The 18,541-nt window shown below is 42.4% G+C and overlaps 1 protein-coding gene across 1 annotated transcript in view; it reads left to right on the top strand.

Annotated features, from left to right (window-relative positions):
- TMEM131 (transmembrane protein 131) overlaps positions 1-18,541 on the top strand; it is a gene marked incomplete in the record, with an annotated part of 262,694 nt that overhangs the window by 30,086 nt on the left and 214,067 nt on the right. Inside the window, 2 exon segments of the mRNA XM_077482768.1 lie at positions 6,724-6,785; positions 16,976-17,016. Coding sequence (XP_077338894.1) covers positions 6,724-6,785; positions 16,976-17,016 — 103 coding nt within the window.

An 18,541-nucleotide genomic window follows, 5' to 3' on the forward strand; every position in this document is an offset into this window, starting at 1 on the left:
TTGATGAAATAGAAAATTGTTCTCACAGTGATACTAAGGCCCCTTTCACACTGACGATCCGTTCAGGCCCGCCTGTCAGTTTTTCAGGCGGACCTGAACGGGTGCTCCATAGAGCTCTATGGAGCGTCGGATGTCAGCGGTGAAATGTCCGCTGACATCCGACCCGCTCCGATCCGAAAAAGTGTGACGGAGGAAAAAGCTATTTTTCCATCCGTCTGTGGATCGGATCGGATGATGACGGGCACTGCGGTCCGTCGTCATCCGATCTCCCATAGGGGAGAGCGGCGCTGTGACAGGTCCGTCCCTGCGCAGTGTGCAGAGACGGAGCTGTCATCTCCCTGCTCAGCGGGGATCGGCGGAGTGATCCCCGCTGAGCAAACGGACATCCACGGGGCGGATCAGAACTGATCCGCCCCGTGTGAAAGGACCCTTAGACTGCTTTTTCAATGAAAGTGCCAGTAAAGCGCAGCTCGTTTTAGTGGAGCTTTACCACTGTTTAAGCAGGGCTTTTGCTCCACTTTTCAGCCACTAGCGCGGTGCTTTTAACCCTAAAGAAGGGCTTAAAAACTTCTGTGTTGTATCGCTTCCGAAGAGCTTTTCAAGCACTTCAGTGGCACTGCCCATTCATTGCAATCGGCGGGGGCTCCCCCCCCCCTAAAATATAGAACGCTGTATAAAATGCTCCCAAACTGCCCCAAAGATGCTTGCAGGACTTTTTCTAGTGCACCACCTGGGTGTGAAAGCACCCACTGCAATGAATGGGAAGCAGTTTTCAGCTGCTTTACATGTGCTATTTCTAGTGGTAAAATGCTTGAAAACTGCCCCAGTGTGAAGGGGGTCTTTGGGCCAGTTCACACCAGAATGTGGTGCTGGAAACCCACGTTCCGTGTGCATTTCTTGCACCAAATTCAAAACGCACTGCAGTTTCAATATTAAGTTAATGAGCCCTAAATGCAGGTCACACACGCCTTGCATTTGCCTTCACTGAATCGCATGGTACAGAATTACCATGCAATATAGTTGAAGTGAGTTTCCAAGTAACTTTTTGGCGGTGTGCAAATTCAGGCCATTCAAAATGAATGGGCTTAAATCGTACTGCATAGAAATGCACATCGCGTTTCTGTGCGTTTTTCTGATGTGAGCTGGCCCTAATAAAAACAGTAACTGCAAGTTGTATTTATACAGATAAATATTTTGACATCCATCATCATACCTGTGTATTTGTTTAATGACTAATTTATACAGTATTTTCTGTTCTACCCCTAATTTTGGTCTGTTAACTGATTCCTGGACAGTTGCAACAGTTTAAATTTCTGCCTAGCTGATGACAGTGATTGCATACGTGGCAGGTGAGCCTTCTAACAGGGAGCTGTGTTCAGGTTGCTGTTAAGATATCATTACTCACTTGTAAGGGCATCCACCTCTGCCCTTTTAGTCAGTGATTCTGGCAGACATACAAAACAGTCACGGCTAAAGTGAGCATACATTTTCTTAATGCAGCAATTCATTCCTTGTGTTTTTTTCCTTTTCTAAGATTTACTCCAGTACATTTCTGGCACATTTCCTTGAGTATGTTAGTGGCTTAACCCTTCGGTCATAGTTCAACAGGATGGAAAAAAATAGAAGCGCATGCTAAACTAATTTTACCCAAAGGGTTACAACTCTGTTTTTATTATGAGCTAGAACACCATTCTTACTGGAATAAGTCATATTATTCTGGCTGCATCACTTTAGGTGATCACTATAGCTGAAGATAAAAGAAATAAAAATGAAGAAAAAACAAATGCAGCACCACATCTATGGGCTGGAAATCTGCAATATATTTGATTTTTGTTCTTGGATTTAGATGGACTTTAAGCAACACAGACAAGAGTTGTGAAGGCAGATGGATTTTTTTTTTTTTTTTTAAATCTTAATGCATTAAGATAAAAAGCCCCCCAGCACCCCCTAATACTTACCTGAGCCCCAGCTCTCTCCAGCGATGTCCCTCAACTGTCCGGGACTCTCTTCCAGCTTGGCTGAGACATCGCAGTGGCGCTGTTGACTCATGTGGCTGTCAGTCAGCCAATCGGAAGAGAGGGGGTGGGACCTAATGGCAGCACCATATCTGAGAGGACAGACGGCGCTGCAGCTTGGCTCAAGTGCACCCATAGCAAGCTTTGGGGGCACTCAACAGGAGGGAGGGGCAAGGAGCAGTGAAGGACCTGAGAAGAGGATCCAGGCTGCCCTGTGCAAAACCACTGCACAGAGCAGGTAAGTATAAGGATTTCAGCATGTTGTGTGACTGCTATCCTGACGCCACTTCTTTGGTGTAATGTAAAGCAGTTTCACTAAGTTATGCATGCAATGCAGAATCGGCAGTCCTGTACTGTATGTGAGGAGAGCGCCAAATGTTCAGGGCAACGAAGAAGGCAAGAATTACAGCTAATTCCTCCTAGACTTCACAAACATTTTATACCTTGCATTGCAGGGTAAGAGGGGCACTGCAAGAGTATTCTTTTAAAGTTCAGCTTTAAAATATTGACGTATCTGATTTTCCACCTTTTTAACTTTATGCTGATGTGCAGGCAGTAGAGCCAAGACATGGCTGGCAGGCGAGTAAAATGTCAAAGGTACACTTGGGAAGTGTGTGTTCTGATCAGGCCAAGCAAGAGAAACATAACATTAAAAACATATGTTTATTGCTTGATAATCCAATTTAAGATGTTCACTTCCATAAAGTTTATTTTAGCAGTTTCTTGTTCCTTTTTAGCCATGAATGGGAGCAATTATTTTTATAATGCTTGATTAAAAAAAAAAATCTATTTTTGTTAGCACAGTAGTACATGCATGCTACCTATACTCTTTAACATCTTCTGATCAGCCCACAGATGAGCTGTCTTTGCTGATCTCTGGAAATTCAGTTAAGTTTCCAAACATTGGGGTCTCGAGGTTAAAGATGAACTCCATGTAAACAACTAGGTACACGTTTGAAGTCCTTATTAAACTAGGGCTTAAAGTTTAAAATCGCCTAGCATTTTAAAGCTCAGCTCTGGGCAAATTCTATACTCTCCCCATCCTAACCCATCCTGCCAGCTCTTAGGCCCCTCTCACACTGGGGCGCTCAGCATGCTGATGGTAAAGCGCCGCTATTTTGAGCATTGCTGATCGACCACTAGCGGGGCAGTTTTAACCCCCGCTAGCAGCCAAAAAAAGGGGTTAGAACCACCCGCAAAGCGCTGCTGCAGCAGCGGCACTTTGCAGGTGGGTTTGGAGCGCTGCCCCATTGTTTTCAATGGGAAGGGGCGCTTTAGGACTGGTAAATGCACCACTCCTACAGCGCTCCAAAGATGCGGCTTGCAGGACTTCTTTGACCATCCTACAAGTGCACCGCTCCAGTGTGAAAGCCCTCAGGGCTTTCACATTAAAGTGCACTGAGCGGCTCTTTCAGGGCACTTTGCAGGTGCTATATTTTTTTTATTTATTTTTTTATTTATCACTGGAAAAGAGGACCAACCAGGCCACAACAAGGATACAGACAAAATAACCACCATACAGTCAGGTGCTATTTTTAGCACTTTAGCGCCTGCAAAGCGCCTCAGTGTGAAAGGGAGCTTGGCTTTTTCCTCACCTGGTAAGGTCAGTTATACTCGCCTAAATCTCCCCATCCAGGTCCTTCACTGATGCTGTTCTATCTGCTAGGACTGCTATTCCTGTGCCAGTTCACACAGGGATGACCCATCAGGCGAATTGTCAGCCTGACAAGTCACGTTCCATGCAGTGCAATGGAACCGTTCTAAATGGTTCCTGTACTGCTTGGGGACGACTTCAGAGTGGCTTGCTTTAACTTTTCTATACAGAAGTCGTTTTGCAGGTCTCGCTGTACAGGGTGGCTTCAGAGTTGGAGGAGTTTTGGGTGACTTTGAAGCTGCCCCTGTGTGAACCTGCACTAACGCTTGCTGTCTAATCCCCTTCACTTTTGTTAGTCTGATGTTAGATATGCACTGATCGCTGTATAAATGACAATGGTCCCAATATAGTGTCAATTGTCCAATGTATCCTCCATAATGTCGCAATCCCGATAAAAATTGCAGATCGCCACCAAGTGCTCTGGTCAAGAAGGGGGTAAATCCTTCTGAGGCTGAAGTGGTTAAAGATGCTCTGACTAGCATAATTTTTTTTTTTTCGAGTATATACCAACACAAATCTGCATGCTTTGATCACCTTATGCGTAGCAGCAGATAATGGGTATATTTTTCTGTGGGGAAAATGACATTCGCCAGGATGAACTTTTCAGGCCGATCAAATCTGCTTCCCCCAAGATGAGGCTCACATCGAGGTGTATTCCTGATCTATGCTTTCCTGGACAAGCACATGTATGGTTAGTCTTAACAATGGCCATACATTGAAATGCTGTTAAACCAGGACCGGAAAAATTTCAGTACATGTATGGGAAGGCTGTACACAAGTCGATTGACTTGTATACAACCAGCCTGTTGGGTTTTTCCTGAATGATCAGTGCAGCTGGCTATAGCTGGTAACATTGATCCTTGTATGCTTCTGGTGGGGAAGGCTCCCTGCTGGAAAAATACAATAGCACAGCAGGTGGATTCCTCCATCCACATAAAATGTATGGATGGGGGAATTGGATCAATTTTTTTCGTTCGACCCTCTAGTTGAACTGGGGAAAAAAATCTAATGTATGGACTGCCTAAGAGTGCATTTTCATGGATCGTGTGTGTGTGTGTTTTTTTTTTTGTTTTGCATTTCTTGCTGCCATCTGATGTCTGATTTTACTATGAAACTGCTTGAAGAGTATGTTTCTGCATGGATCTACAACTACAAGGGGAAAAGTGGTGAGGGCTATATGTGAGAGCTTTTAAACAAGCCCATTACATTTGTGACTTTTAACACACACCCATTTGGTGCATGCGTAAGAGCTGAAACATCATTCTAGTGAACTCCACAAAACCACTTGCTTTCCTGTTCTACTTAGTTTTTAATGTATAGGCTGAAGCCAATTCTTAAATGTGTCCACTCTTTCGCCAAGTAAAATTGCATAGATATACCTACCGATCTACCCATTTCTCCATCTTGTTTGCTAGTACTAGATGTGGCAATAACGTTCTGTAAAGATGAGCCAAAGCAATATTTTTACTTGGAAATGTGTAAAGGACTTTCTTATCCGCTGTGCCCCTTGGTACACCACATTGATGCATTTATTGTTTTTGTTCTGCTGTGCCTCATGAGCTCAGGCACGGCTGTTCTGTATACCTATTAAATGGGGAAAATGCCCTAATTCAAATGGATAAATTCTGCTAAAAAATTTGACTTGGTGCCATAAAATTATATGAGGAATATTTGTTTTAGTAAACCTGGGCAAACAAAATACTGTATTTGATTAAAACGGTGCATACATAGAGAATGAGATTACCTTGTGAAATCCACATGTCCAAAAGTATTTGGTTATATTGGCAGCTGAGGTCATATGAGAATTTTTCCTTAAGTCAGGCTTGGCCATGCCGCTTCCAACTCTGATTCTACTTACTTTTTAAGTGTCCTCACTAACCAATATCTTTAGGAAGGTTGGGATCAAATTTGAAAATTTAAAGTACACTTTTTACCCCCTCTACTCAATCTAAAGTACCACCCCACAGATGCATACTTGCCTCCATGTTGGGGAATATGGTGTCAACCCTGATGATGCCTGCTTGGTAGATTCCTATAACTTCTATGGGTCTGTCTTCCCAGCTTGAGAAGCTACTTAACAGGAGAAAAATTCCTACAAAGGATTTTAATATTTACATAGGTTGGAGGTAAGTATGCACCTGGCATGCAAGTCATGGTCTCATTTAATCCTGTGGAGAGAGCTGTATTCTGCAGCACCTCTGGAGGCCTCCATTAGTATGATTCCACATTAATTGGGCTGTAACACTCATGGCAGGATGAAGACTACTCTGCAGGGTTTGTTTTTGGTGCAAGGCTGTGTGGCTCTGGATGGGAATGCTTAGTAGTGATTGCAAGTATGAGGGGAGATATAAAAAAAAATGTCCAGCTGGTTTCCAGGAATTGTTAGTTGTCAATATCTCCGGGTTCACTGGCCATTTTTTTGACATGCATCTTTTTTTTTATTTTTATCATATATGTTTTTATTTTCAGGTGCCTTGGTTGTGACCGGTTTAATTTAAATATGTTAAAAATATTGAAAGTTAAAAAATTCTTATGGCTTCCCATGCAGCTGGATTCTTGAATAGAGCTTTCAGTTTGTGTATGCTTAGGTTAAAAGGCTTTCGGGAAAGCATTAACCTTTCATATTGTTCAGAGGCCCATAAGCTGTGGTTTTGTAGAGTTTCTCTTTTGTAAGGCGTGTTTTGTTCACCAAATTTTTTTTAAAATCTTGCAAAGGTAGGTTGACAGTTGAATTTTTCTAGATGGGGGGGGGGGGGGGGGGGGGGGAGGGAAATGTTGATTTTGTCAGTTGTCTTGCATTTTAGTGTGGTCTTACCATGGAGCGCAATCCCTATGCTGCAGTAGTAAGTATAGAAAACAATGTCTGTCACATACATATGAGTAAAAGCTGTATTTAGAAAAAATAGCCATAAATGTATTGATCTCATGTTAAATGACATCTAAAATCTTTTAATACTGTAATTTCCTTTTTTCTTTTTTTTTTTTTTTTTTTTTTGTATCTGCTTTTATGCATTTAAGCAATAAAATGTTCACTTCTGTTTTTTTCAATTTCAGCTTTCATCCAGTCTGACAATGTTATTGAAGTGCTTCGATTCGATGAAGGAGGCCTTTTAGAGGTAATTTCCAACATATGTATTCCTCCATATTCCTTAAAATAGATCACTATGGTATTTACATTCAATAGAATGAGACCATTTAAGTAAGTATACAGCACACCCCTTTTGAAATAGATTTTCACTGAAATTACGGAGTTTGGAAGCGGAGCCTAGCCTGCATCTATCTGGATGGATGAAAATTTCATAAATGTTTGGAGTGTTCGCAGAGGTTCCTAAAACTATAGTATATTTGTATATATGTTATGCTGATCGGATTCAGTAAAAGTTTAAGCATTTAGATCCAGTGTTCTAACTTCACTCCCAGTTAAGGGGAATTGGGAAATAAAGTCCAATAGTCTGAATATTGCCTAAGCAATATGAACCTTTAGTAGGGAAGACCCACTAAAAAAAAAAAAAGATCTGTTGTGAATAATCTCTAAAGTAGCGATTCATTTCTTGATAGAATGACAAACGGGTTTCTTATACAGGCGGTCCCCTAGTTACAAACATCCGACTTAAAAACAACGCCTTACAAACAGAGGGAGACATCAGGAAGTGAGAGGAAATCTACCCCAAGGAAGGGAAATTCTCTCCTGTAAGAGTTTTGGGGAAAAATGTACCTTCACTGATGCTTTATCACCAAGGCTTGTTTCCACAGCAACCCAAAATTTTCAAAATCCAATTGTCATTGGGACAGAAAGGTGAGGTGAAATCTTCTGAACAGGGGCAAAGACAGCAAAAAAAAATTAGAGGTGTTAACTAGGGATACATCGAAACTTCGGCTGCTGAAACTTATCTGCCGAAAATGGCCTTTTTGGCAATTTGCCGAAAGAGAAAAATGTCCGATAATGGGGCAGAGCCCCCCACCCCTGATGCCGTGCATCATGGGGGTGTCCTATAGCGCACAATAGAGAGGAGAGCTGCTGCCTGGTTTTTTAGAGCACCGGGAACATAACCGCTGTCCTTTCAATAGCGGTTTGTTACGTGCCGCCATATACAGCCCCTCCCCCTTGTCTGGGGAACTTTGATAGACAGATCACCCGTCCCAGTATTGGATGGGTGATCTGTCTATCAAAGTGCACGGACAAGGGAGGAGGGCCTGTATGTCATGGGGCACGGCTGGGAACACACAGCTATTGAAATGAAAGCTGTTGTGTTCCCAGTGCTCTAATCAACCAGGCCGTGTTGGTGGCTCTCCTCTCCTCTTCCCCTGCACAGGCTGGCTTCTACGGGGAGGGTGGCTGCACTGGGGACACAGGCTGGTGGCTACACTGATCTCTTGTATCATGTACCCAGTCTTGTACCATCTCCTGTGCCATGTCCCCCAGTCTCTGACCATCTCCTGTGCCAGGTCCCCAGTCTCTGACCATCTCCTGTATAAAAATGTTTTTTTAAAAATAAGTTTCGGTTATCGGTTTCGGCACCAAAAAACCCATGCAGTGCACCCCTAGTGTTAACTTCCCTTTGCTATCCAGAAAGTGTATGTATGTGTATGTATGTGTGTGTGTGTGTGTGTGTGTGTGTATGTGTATATATATATATATATATATATATATATATATATATATATATATATATATATATATATGTGTATGTGTGTGTATATATGTGTATATATATATATATATATATATATATATATATATATATATATATATAAAATTATATTTTTGGCTTCATCTACACTTAAAAAAAAAAATGTACCTGTTCCGACTTATAAACAGATTATACTTAAGAACAAACCTACATAGACCCTGTCTGGTTTGTAACCCGGGGACTGCCTGTAATAGGACTAAATTGGCAGCATAAAGTAATCGGCGCTACTTGTTGTACAACGTCCTCCATAAGCAGCATTTTGTTCATCTGTTTTGTAATCTGCTTTTGTTCTTAGTAAATAATATTCGTAGTGATATCAAAAGCTTGAGGTAATGTTGCTAAATCTTAAATCAAACATTCCAGTGCTGTTTTCTGCAGGGTTTTCATTTTACATTCTGCCTACTAGAACATGCTTGGTGTATGCTACATTCAAAGAATTATTTTGGTAATAACTGTCACCATTTTCAGTTTGCATATGTTGGCTCCCTGACAGATTTTGAAGCCTTCAAAGGATTGGCATAATATCTGGTCATATTTACACCACCATGGCAACTGAACATCTGAATAAAAGCTAAGATAGCACTGCCCTCGGTCTATAGGAAGGTTTAGTTCCACTTCAAGTCAAGCTACTCAAAATACTCAATCTTCAGCCTAAAGCATAAATTGTGGTTATACGCAGAGCTGCCATGCTTAATGCAGAAAGGGGATAAACTCCTCAAAAGGTGGCTCTAGTAAGACTACTACAGTCACACGGCAGCCTAGAACCATTTCAGAGGATGGCATCCTCCCCTGAGATTGATATGGCTGGTCAGAGCGAATCATCAGGAGAGGCAAGTGTTGCAGCTGCTCTTAACATTGCAGCCCCTATGTATATTACCCAGGAGGTTTTTTCTTCAAAAATGTTAAGCTTGTAGCAAAAAATGTATGCTTTATTTGCATTCCAGACTGGGGCCAAGCATGGTCCCCGTCCATTGCTCAGGACCCTCATTCTGAGGAATAAGGCGCAAGAGAGAACAATTTGCCTTCTAAGGACCAGGGAGAGGCCAACATCTCCTCTAAAGAACCTGATACGGAGATATCCGGTTCGCAGGAAAGGTTGTTGGTACAATATCTCACTGGGTTGGTCCGCTCTACATTTTTACTGACAGCAGCGCAGTCTGTCAATGAGCCAACTTCTGGTTTGGGATCATTAAAGTGGTTGTAAACCCATGGGGTTAAAAAAATAAAAAATAAAAAAATAAAAAGCAACCTGCAAGGCAAAGGCATAATGAGCTAGTATGTATAGCATACTGGCCCTGGAAGCCTGGACGCTCAGACTATGTAATTATCCTGTCAGGATTCAATCCGACAATGCCCTAGCAGTGGCCTACATCAATCACCAAGGGGGGGGGGGGGGTACAAGAAGCTGTGTGGCTCAGAGAGATGAAGAATAATCATTCTTGGGTAGAAGGCAACATTTCTTGCCCATTGGTAATTTTCATTCCAGGGATAGAAAATTGACAGGTGGACTATTTGAGTCACCAACAATTGTTCCTGGGAGAATGGTCCCTTCATCATGACATCTTTCTGTCAATATGTCAAACATTGGGAGCTCCAGACGTGGATCTGTTTTGCACCCAGGTTCAAAAAGATTGACAACTTTGTTTCAAGGACAAGGGCCAAGTGTCTCCTTATCTGTATTTTTTTTTTTTTTCAATGTCCCTTTCTGGTTCATAACTTTTCTTCAGGGGATAACGTGGATTAATTCCCCAGTTAAATCACTCCTGAACCCTTGGGACTTGACTTTAGTCCTGTTGCCTTTACAAAAACAGCCTTGTGAGCCAATTCCCTTGGTCCTCTTGACGAGGAAAATGGTTTTCTTGGTTGCCCTATCTTCTGCAAGAAGAGTATCAGAGTTGGCTGCTCTTTCTTGTAAAGAGCCATATTTGATTATTCAGAAGGATAAGATTGTGTTAACACCTCAGTAGGAAATTGGGATGAGGTAGTATCAGGTTTTCATTTAAGCCAGGATATTGTTTTGCCTTCATTTTTTTCCAGAACCCCTTTCTGTGGAAGAAAAGTCACCACATTCTCTTGATGCTGTGGTGAGGGTGGTCAAGGTCTATTTTGAAAGCGACCACTCAGTTTTGTAAAACAGATGTGTTGTTTGTTGCCAGAAGGTCCTAAGGACAGGCAGCATTGAAGTCTACTATTTCTAAATGGATTCGTCAAGTGATTGTTCAAACTTATGGTTTAAAAAGGAAAATTCCTCCTTTTTCATATTAAAGCGCACTCCACCGAGGCTGTTTGTGCTTCTTGGGCAGTGCATCACCAAGCCTCTATGGCTCAGATCTGCAAGGCAACAACTTGGTCTTCAGTCCATACATTTACCAGATTCTATAAAGTAGATGTAAAAGGTCATGAGGATATCTCCTTTGGGCGCAGTGTACGGCAGGCTGCAGTACAAGTCCTCTAGTCTCTTGGTGCCCTACTTTTGTTGTTTCCCTCCCTTCAGTTGCCATTGCGATGGAACATCCCACATAGTAACTACTATGGCTCTATGTTCCTTGATGTACGGTAAGAAAATAAGATTTTTATAACAGCTTACCTGTAAAATCCTTTTCTTTGAAGTACATCACGGGACACAGAGGCCCCTCCCTTCTTTGGTATACACATGTATTGCTTGGCTACAAAACTGAGGCACTCCCAGTAGTGGGTGGGGTTTATATAGGGAGTGCACTTTTTGTCTTGGGCGTGCCAGTGTCCATCACCTGAAGGTTGCCTATAACCCATATAGTAACTACTGTCTCTGTGTCCTGTGATGTACTTCAAAGAAAAGGATCTTCACAGGTAAGCGGTTATAAAAATCCTATTTTTTTTTTCAAAACCCACCTTTGTCATATACTTGCCTTACTCCTGGATCCAGCCACTTCAGTCTTTTCAGCAAACATTACCTGTTCTAGTGTGCTCTGCTGGACCTTGAATCCTTTTTCGTAGTAATTAGTGGGTGCAGCATGGCAGCGGCCCTTTTTGCTCGAAAGCAGCATAAATGGATTTAAATTACCTTTGTTCAGCAGGAACCGGACAGAATTTCGATACATATAAAAGGCACTGTGGTTTTACAGAAGTCAATCTACTGATTTAACTTCTGTACAACCATTGACAGACAGCGGGCCTCGTGTGCGAGCTGGCATAAGTATTCCATGGGAATCCATTTCCTATTGGGGGCACCAGCAAGAGAGGAGAAGCCAGGAGCGCCAGCGGGGGACCTGACAAGAGGAGGATTCGGGCTGGTCTGTGCTATTCTATTGCACAGAGCAGGAAATATATAGACGTGTTATTTTCAAACAGGGAAGGAAAAAAATCCTTTAGAACCAATTTGCCATCCTGACCAAAGCCTGACATCTCTCACTTACATGAGGGGGAAAAAAATGCAGTTTTCTTTATCGTACATCATAGGACACAGAGTCTCAAGTAATTGGTGGGTTATAGGCCTACCTTCAGGTGTTGACACTGGTATAACCAATACAGGAAGTTGACTCCCCTATATAACCCCTCCTCCTTCCAGAAGCACTCAGTTTTTTTTTGCCAGTGTCTAAGGTGTTGGTCACGAGTGAAGATGTGCTCTGCGGAGCTCCAGGAGGGATCCATGCTGGATTTAAAGAAACCCTCACAATCAGATCCATCCTCATCACTGAGGCCATAGGCTGGTACTTGGCCCTTGATGCAAGAACGAGGTTTTGCATGTAATGCTTCTCTTTGAGAGCTGGATCCTAGGAACCAGGACGCTTTTTGGTCTTGCTACATTTCCTAAAGTTGTCCTGAGGGGTGCTATACAAGGCCCAAAGGAGCGGAACCCCTTTTAAAAGGGCCCCAGTCTTTGAGCGTGTTTAAACGCAGCCCGCTGTGATGGGTGAAAGTTGGATCTGTCTGTTAAATCAGCAGTATCCTGCAGCGAGGACAAGGTAAGGGAAGAAGCTTTGCTTTTTCCTTCAATATAACTTGTATGCCTTATAAATGTCTCCTCTATAAGGAGCAACTTACCCAGTGGACAATGTGCTTATGCTTAAAGATCCAACAGATAAGAAGTTGGGAGGTCTGTTAAAATCCCTTTTTTCTTAGCAGGTACTGTTGCTCAACCTGCAATTGCAGCTATAGGCATCTGTCAGTCTTTAAAGGACCAGTTCACAGATGCTCTCAGATGAGCTCCCTTTGCTGTAGACGCTATGAAGGATTCTATTCACCAGGCATCACACCTTGCGTTTGTACTTGTACATATGCGAAGGACCCTTTGGTTAAAGGGTTGGTCAGCTGAGACACCTTGTAAGAACCTTCTAACTAGTTTCCCCTTTAAGGGAGAACGATTATTTGACGATAGTTTGGATAAATACGTTCAAACAATTTCCAGCGGAAATGGTACTCTTTTGCCAGTCAAAAGAAAATATAAGCAGAATACAAGACCTCCTTATGAAGAGGCATCTCCCCTCACCAAGGTGTTAATTGTTATTGTTAATAGACCAGTCAGTGGCTTGCTTGAAGCAAGGTGTAGCCATCACAAGCAGTTACCTGGAAGGTTTGGGTTGGATTCTCAACCTAAAGAAATCCCCTTAAAGCCACTAAGAAGGCTGGAGTATCTGTGCCTGATCATAGGCACAGCCCAGAAAAGGGGTGTTATTGCCTCCCACAAGGATCGGCTCCATACAGGAGCTGGTGGGGATGATCAGGTCAAAGAGAGATCCTTCAATTCGCCTTTGCATGAGGTTGTTAGGGAAGATGGTAGCTTCATTCGAAGCAGTTCCCTATGCTCAATTCCATTCGAAACTGAAAGGAGTATTCTGTCTGCTTGGAACAAAACGATTCAAGCTTTGGACTTGCCAATGTGGCTGTCCCCATGAGTTTCCCAAAGCCACAGTTGGTTACTATCTTGGAACCTGCTGAAGGGAAAGTCCTTCAGATCAATTATCTGGAAGGTAGTAACGACAGAGGCCAGCCTTTCAGGCTGGGGAGTAGGAGCCTTGCCCATCGACATCCTAGAGATTTCCGGCAGTGTATCTGGCTCTAGAAACCTGGATCTCCAGGTTAAAGAATTGTCCTGCCAGGATCCAGTCCGACAATGCCACGGCTGTGGCATATAAATCACAAGGGGTCACCAAGAGTCTCTCAGCTCAAAGAGAGGTGAACCAGATTCTAACTTGGGCAGAAGAGAATGTCCCATGCCTATAGGCAGTTTTCATTCTGGTAGTAGATAATTGGCAGGTGGACTATCTAAGTCGCCGGCAGTTATTCCCGGGAGAATGGTCTCTTCACCTCAAGGTGTTTCAGGCTGTTTGCCAAAGATGGGGGACTCCGGACGTAGACCTTCTAGCATCCAGATTCAACTAAGCTAGTCAACTTTGCATCCAGGACAGGGCACCCACTCGCATATGGAACAAATGCGTTGGCGACCCCCGTGGGATCAGTTTTTAATGATCTATGCAGTTTTCCCAGATTCAGTTGCTACCTCAAGTTCTTTGCAGGATCAAGCTGGAAAGAAAATCGGTAATACTGGTAGCACCAGCATGGCCCAGAAGGTCATGGTACGCAGAGATCATAAGGATGACAGTGGAGGGTCCAGGGCTCTTCCCACTAAGGCCAGACCGCTATCTCAGGGGCCGATATTCCATCCTACTTTATGAACGCTAAATTTAACGGCTTGGCTATTGAAACCCACGTTCTGAATAAACGTGGGCTTTCCAGTTAGTTATCTCTACTTTGATTAATGCTAGGAAGCCAGCTTCTAGAGCTATATATTATAGAGCCTGGAAAGCTTATGTTTCCTGGTGTGCGTCCAAGGGTTGGTACCCTCGGAGATATATCAAAGGCAGAATTCTTACCTTTATACAAGTAAGCGTAGAGATGAAGTTGGCCCTGAGTACTATTAAAGTGGTTGTAAACCCTTTTTAAAAAATCCTGCAAGACAAAGACATAATGAGCTAGTATGCATAGCATACTAGCTCATTATGAATAACTTACCTGAGAACGAAGCCCCCGAAGCGTTCCTCCGTCTTCCTCTTCGTCGCTGCCATGGATCCCGGAGCAACTTCTTATATTTCTTGGACCTACAGGTAAGCCTTAATCTAGGCTTACCTGTAGGTCAAAGTTGGTTGAAAGGGTTTACAACCACTTTAAGGGCCAAGTGTCAGCCTTATCAATTTTTATTTTAAAGACTGCTTGCTATGCATTCTTTAGTCCAGGGTTTCATGCAAGGAGTGCTGCTAGTTTTGTCAGTGTTACAAAAACAGCCATTCGAACCATTGCAGCATGTTCCCTTAGTCCTTCTGACTAGGAAGCTGATATTTTCGTTTGCTATATCCTCAGCAAGGAGGATTTCAGAATTGGCTGCTCTTTCTTGTAAGGAGTCATATTTGCTTATTCATGAGGACAGAGTGGTGTTACGCCCTCTTCCAGGTTTTTTGCCAAAAGTGGTTTCAGGCTTTCATCTGAATGAAGATATTGTCCTGCAATCGTTTTTCCCAAAACCATGTTCCAGGGAAGAAAAGTCACTACATTGTCTTGATGATGTAGTGAGAGCAGTGAAAATGTATTTAAGAAAACTGCTCCGATTCGTAAGACTGATGTCTTATTTCTTCTGCCAGAGGGTCCTAAGAAGGGACAGGCAGCGTCAAAATCCACTGTCGCTAAGTGCATTTGGCAAGTTATAATTCAAACTTATAATTTAAAGGGAGAGATTCCCCCTTTTCAAGTTAAGGTGCACTCTACCAGAGCGGTTGGTCCTTCTTGGGCAGTGTCTCACCAGGCCTCCGGTCTCAAATCTGCAAGGCCGCGACTTGGCCTTCAGTACATACATTTGCAAAATTTTATCAAGTGCATGCAAGATGGAATGAGGATATCTCCTTCGGGCACAGTGTGCTGCAGGCAGCAGTATAAGTCCTCAGGTCTGGGGGTTACCCTGCGGGTTGTGTCACCCTCCCCTCAAGTAGCATTGCTATGGGACATCCTACCAAGTAATTACTTGAGACTCTGTGTCCTATGATGTACGATAAAGAAAATAGGATTTTTAAAACTGCTTACCTGTAAAATCCTTTTCTTGGTGTACATCATAGGACACAGAGCTCCCGCCCCCCCCCCCCCCTCTGTTTTATGGGGTGAGAGTATATTGCTTGGCTACAAAAACGGATTGCTCCTGGAAGGAGGAAGGGTTATATAGGGGAGTCAACTTCCTGTATTGGTTATACCAGTGTCAACACCTGAAGGTAGGCCTAAAACCCACCAAGTAATTACTGTGTCCTATGATGTACTCCAAGAAAAGGATTTTACAGGTAAGCTGTTTTAAAAATCCTATTTTTTTTTGTTTGTTAGAAAATTACTTAAGACCCCAACCCCCCACCCCCCAAAACAATGCTGGAGAATAAAATTGTGCGCATTGCAATTTTTTTGTGTCAAGATCACTATATTTGCCCAACGGTCTACCAAACACGTTTTCTGGAGAGATGCAATTTAATTACTTTTTAGCACAGACGAACACCATAGAATACCTAACTTTTTGATAAAATAGAAAAGATGTTACACTAAGTAAAATGTTACCTAAAAAGCTCATGCCTGTGGAATAAGTACAAACTACGGTATGTTAAATTATCCAGAGGCGACACTTTAAAAGCTGATACTGGTTTGAATCAAACGGAAGGTCTGGCACTAGAATTATTGTTCGCTCTGCACATCATGGGGATACCTTGCATTGTGGGGCAATCACCGTGTACATATGCTTGTGGGGCCTACGTGAGAATTTGCACGTGAACATGGGGGGGATATGGACGCTTTAAAGTGGTTGTAAACCAGCGGTAGTGGCACAGGAACGATCACTTTGGCACATACAGGCACAGGGGGGATATCTCCTAAACGGTGCAGATTTATGAGATATCCAGGGTAGCTACAGGTAAGCCTTAATAACGTGTTTTTTTTTTTTTTTACTTTTTGTTATTTAAAAAAACTAAATCTCAGCCAGTTAGAAGGGGGGTGGTGCCGATCCCACTTTTGTGTGTTTTATGGACACACTCATGAGTGAGTGTGCACGTGTGCTGCCATAACAATAGGAAGAGCCAAGAGCGCTGATGGGGGACACGAAAAGTGGTGGATCTTGCTGCTCTGTGCAGAACCATTGTACAGGACAGGTAGAGAGAATATACTTATTAAAAAAAGGTAGAATTAAATATAAATAAAGAAAAACCACACCACACTATCAATTGAAGAGATGGCCAGGATCAGATTTTATTCTCTTCCAGTGCTATTCTAGATCTGCCAAAAGAATTCTTGTAACCTTGTTAATCTGTTGGATGATCTCTCCCTACTACTGTTTAGTATTGCTTAGCTGTGCAACAGAATAAATTGCCGCTAAATATCTGTGTTAATAGCATTTTGGTGCAAGAAAACTGGCACAACTGAGTGCAGCAAGTTCTTTAGAATTTTTTTTATTTCCCTGCTTAGTTTTGTGGGTTACTGCAAGTCATTGGTATCTGAACCATATTTTAATTAAAACTCTCTATAGAAACTTGTGGAAGTCCGCGTTTGCGCTACACGATCCAGCTATTATCGCTGAAGCATTATAAACTTTAATCTTGATTTTCTGTATTTGTTTGCAGGCAGAAACGACAATTGGCCTCAGTTCATATCAGCAGAAAAGGTGAGTTGTGTGCTCTGCCCTGCTATCACTCCCTGATTGAATTCCTGGAATTGTTCTGTATAAAGCACAAATGCATACTAGGCAAGTTGGGGAGAAGAGGCTGCATCATACTGCTGTCGAGCGTATTGATTTTATTGCTGAAGGGCGTCATTGCAGCTTCTTTTTGTGAAACATAAGACCTAACCCTTTCAGAACCAGAGAAATTATTCCATATAATTAGGCTTGCCACTGCATCTTAGAACAGCTTGTAGTAGTGTTCAACATTTCAAAATCTGCTTGATAAGTAGTCCTAGTAGAAGGTGTTAGTAACTTGCTCAGTGGTTAGTACTGGTTTGCAGCACTGAGGTACCAGAGTTCATTTTTACCAGGGCACTTGTTCATCACCTACAGTCTTAACTTACTGTTAGGTCAGTTGGTGGTTCTTTAAATTGGCCCCAGAATGAGTACTAGTGACTGCTAGAGAAATTAGATTGTAGGCTAAGATTGAGGACTAACAAAGCACTGTGCAAATTGTCACACTATGGAAAAGCTGAGAAATGATAGATAAATCTGTAAATTGATTACTTTTTGTCAATCTTTTATGATATTACAACTGAAATTATAGTACAGTATATGTTGTCATTTTTGCAAAATGAACTAGCTGAACAGGAACTTTGGTGGGTGTTTTACCGGAAAGCAGACATGTACTGCTGAGTTAACCCTTAGATGTGTGTTGCAATGTGCCTTTTTTTTTTTTTTTCTGTCATGCTCAGATGGTAGCTATACATAGTGTATGTGTGTGTGTGTATATATGTCATGTGTTTATTCATTAGAACTAGCATAATTTAATTTCCTGGTTTAAAGTTCTTGCTGCATTAAATGACTGTAGGTTAGTCTTTGAAAAGCTATGCTTCACATTGTGTGACTCAACGTGCATTAACATAAACTAGTCTCTTCCCTAAAAATAGAGAACTGTAGAGGTGTGTGAAGTGGCTATGTTTGATTGGCTGTGCTCAAATAAGCAAGAAACGGAAGATGTGGCAGCGCCCTGGGTAGGAGTGTCTCTGTCTTGGTGACTTGTCAGTGTGTACATTCCTGCTGCAAACACAACTCTGAGTCATGAAGCAATTAGGTGGAAGGATTACAGCATACATTTGTGAACATAAAACTCAGCAACTGCTAAGCCTGCAGTTTTCTATGCTGTTCTGAAGAAGGCAAACAATTCAGTGTTTGACAATACAGCTTCCAAGAAATGAGCAATAAAGGTCTAGCCTGATATTTGAAAATATTGTTCCCCCCCTACAAGGCTGGTGTTTCAGGGCCTGTTCGGGTCATGGGCTGTTGCAGTAATGTATGCAACACACTTTCATGCATTAACACAGCTTTATTTTGAATGGAACACAAGAAAAATCTCTCATGCTTTTATTTCAATTTTTTCCCCATAACCTGCAATGCGAGGTTGTTCTGTAGATGTGTTGGGATGCCACTAACACATGGCACCATGCGTTGTCACCTTGTTTCCTGACCATGTTTGTGTTTTACCACA

The sequence above is a fragment of the Lithobates pipiens genome, unplaced genomic scaffold, assembly GCF_037356315.1.
Source record: "Lithobates pipiens isolate NorthernLeopardFrog02 unplaced genomic scaffold, aLitPip1_a1.2 Scaffold_16, whole genome shotgun sequence".
Lineage (NCBI taxonomy): Eukaryota > Metazoa > Chordata > Amphibia > Anura > Ranidae > Lithobates > Lithobates pipiens.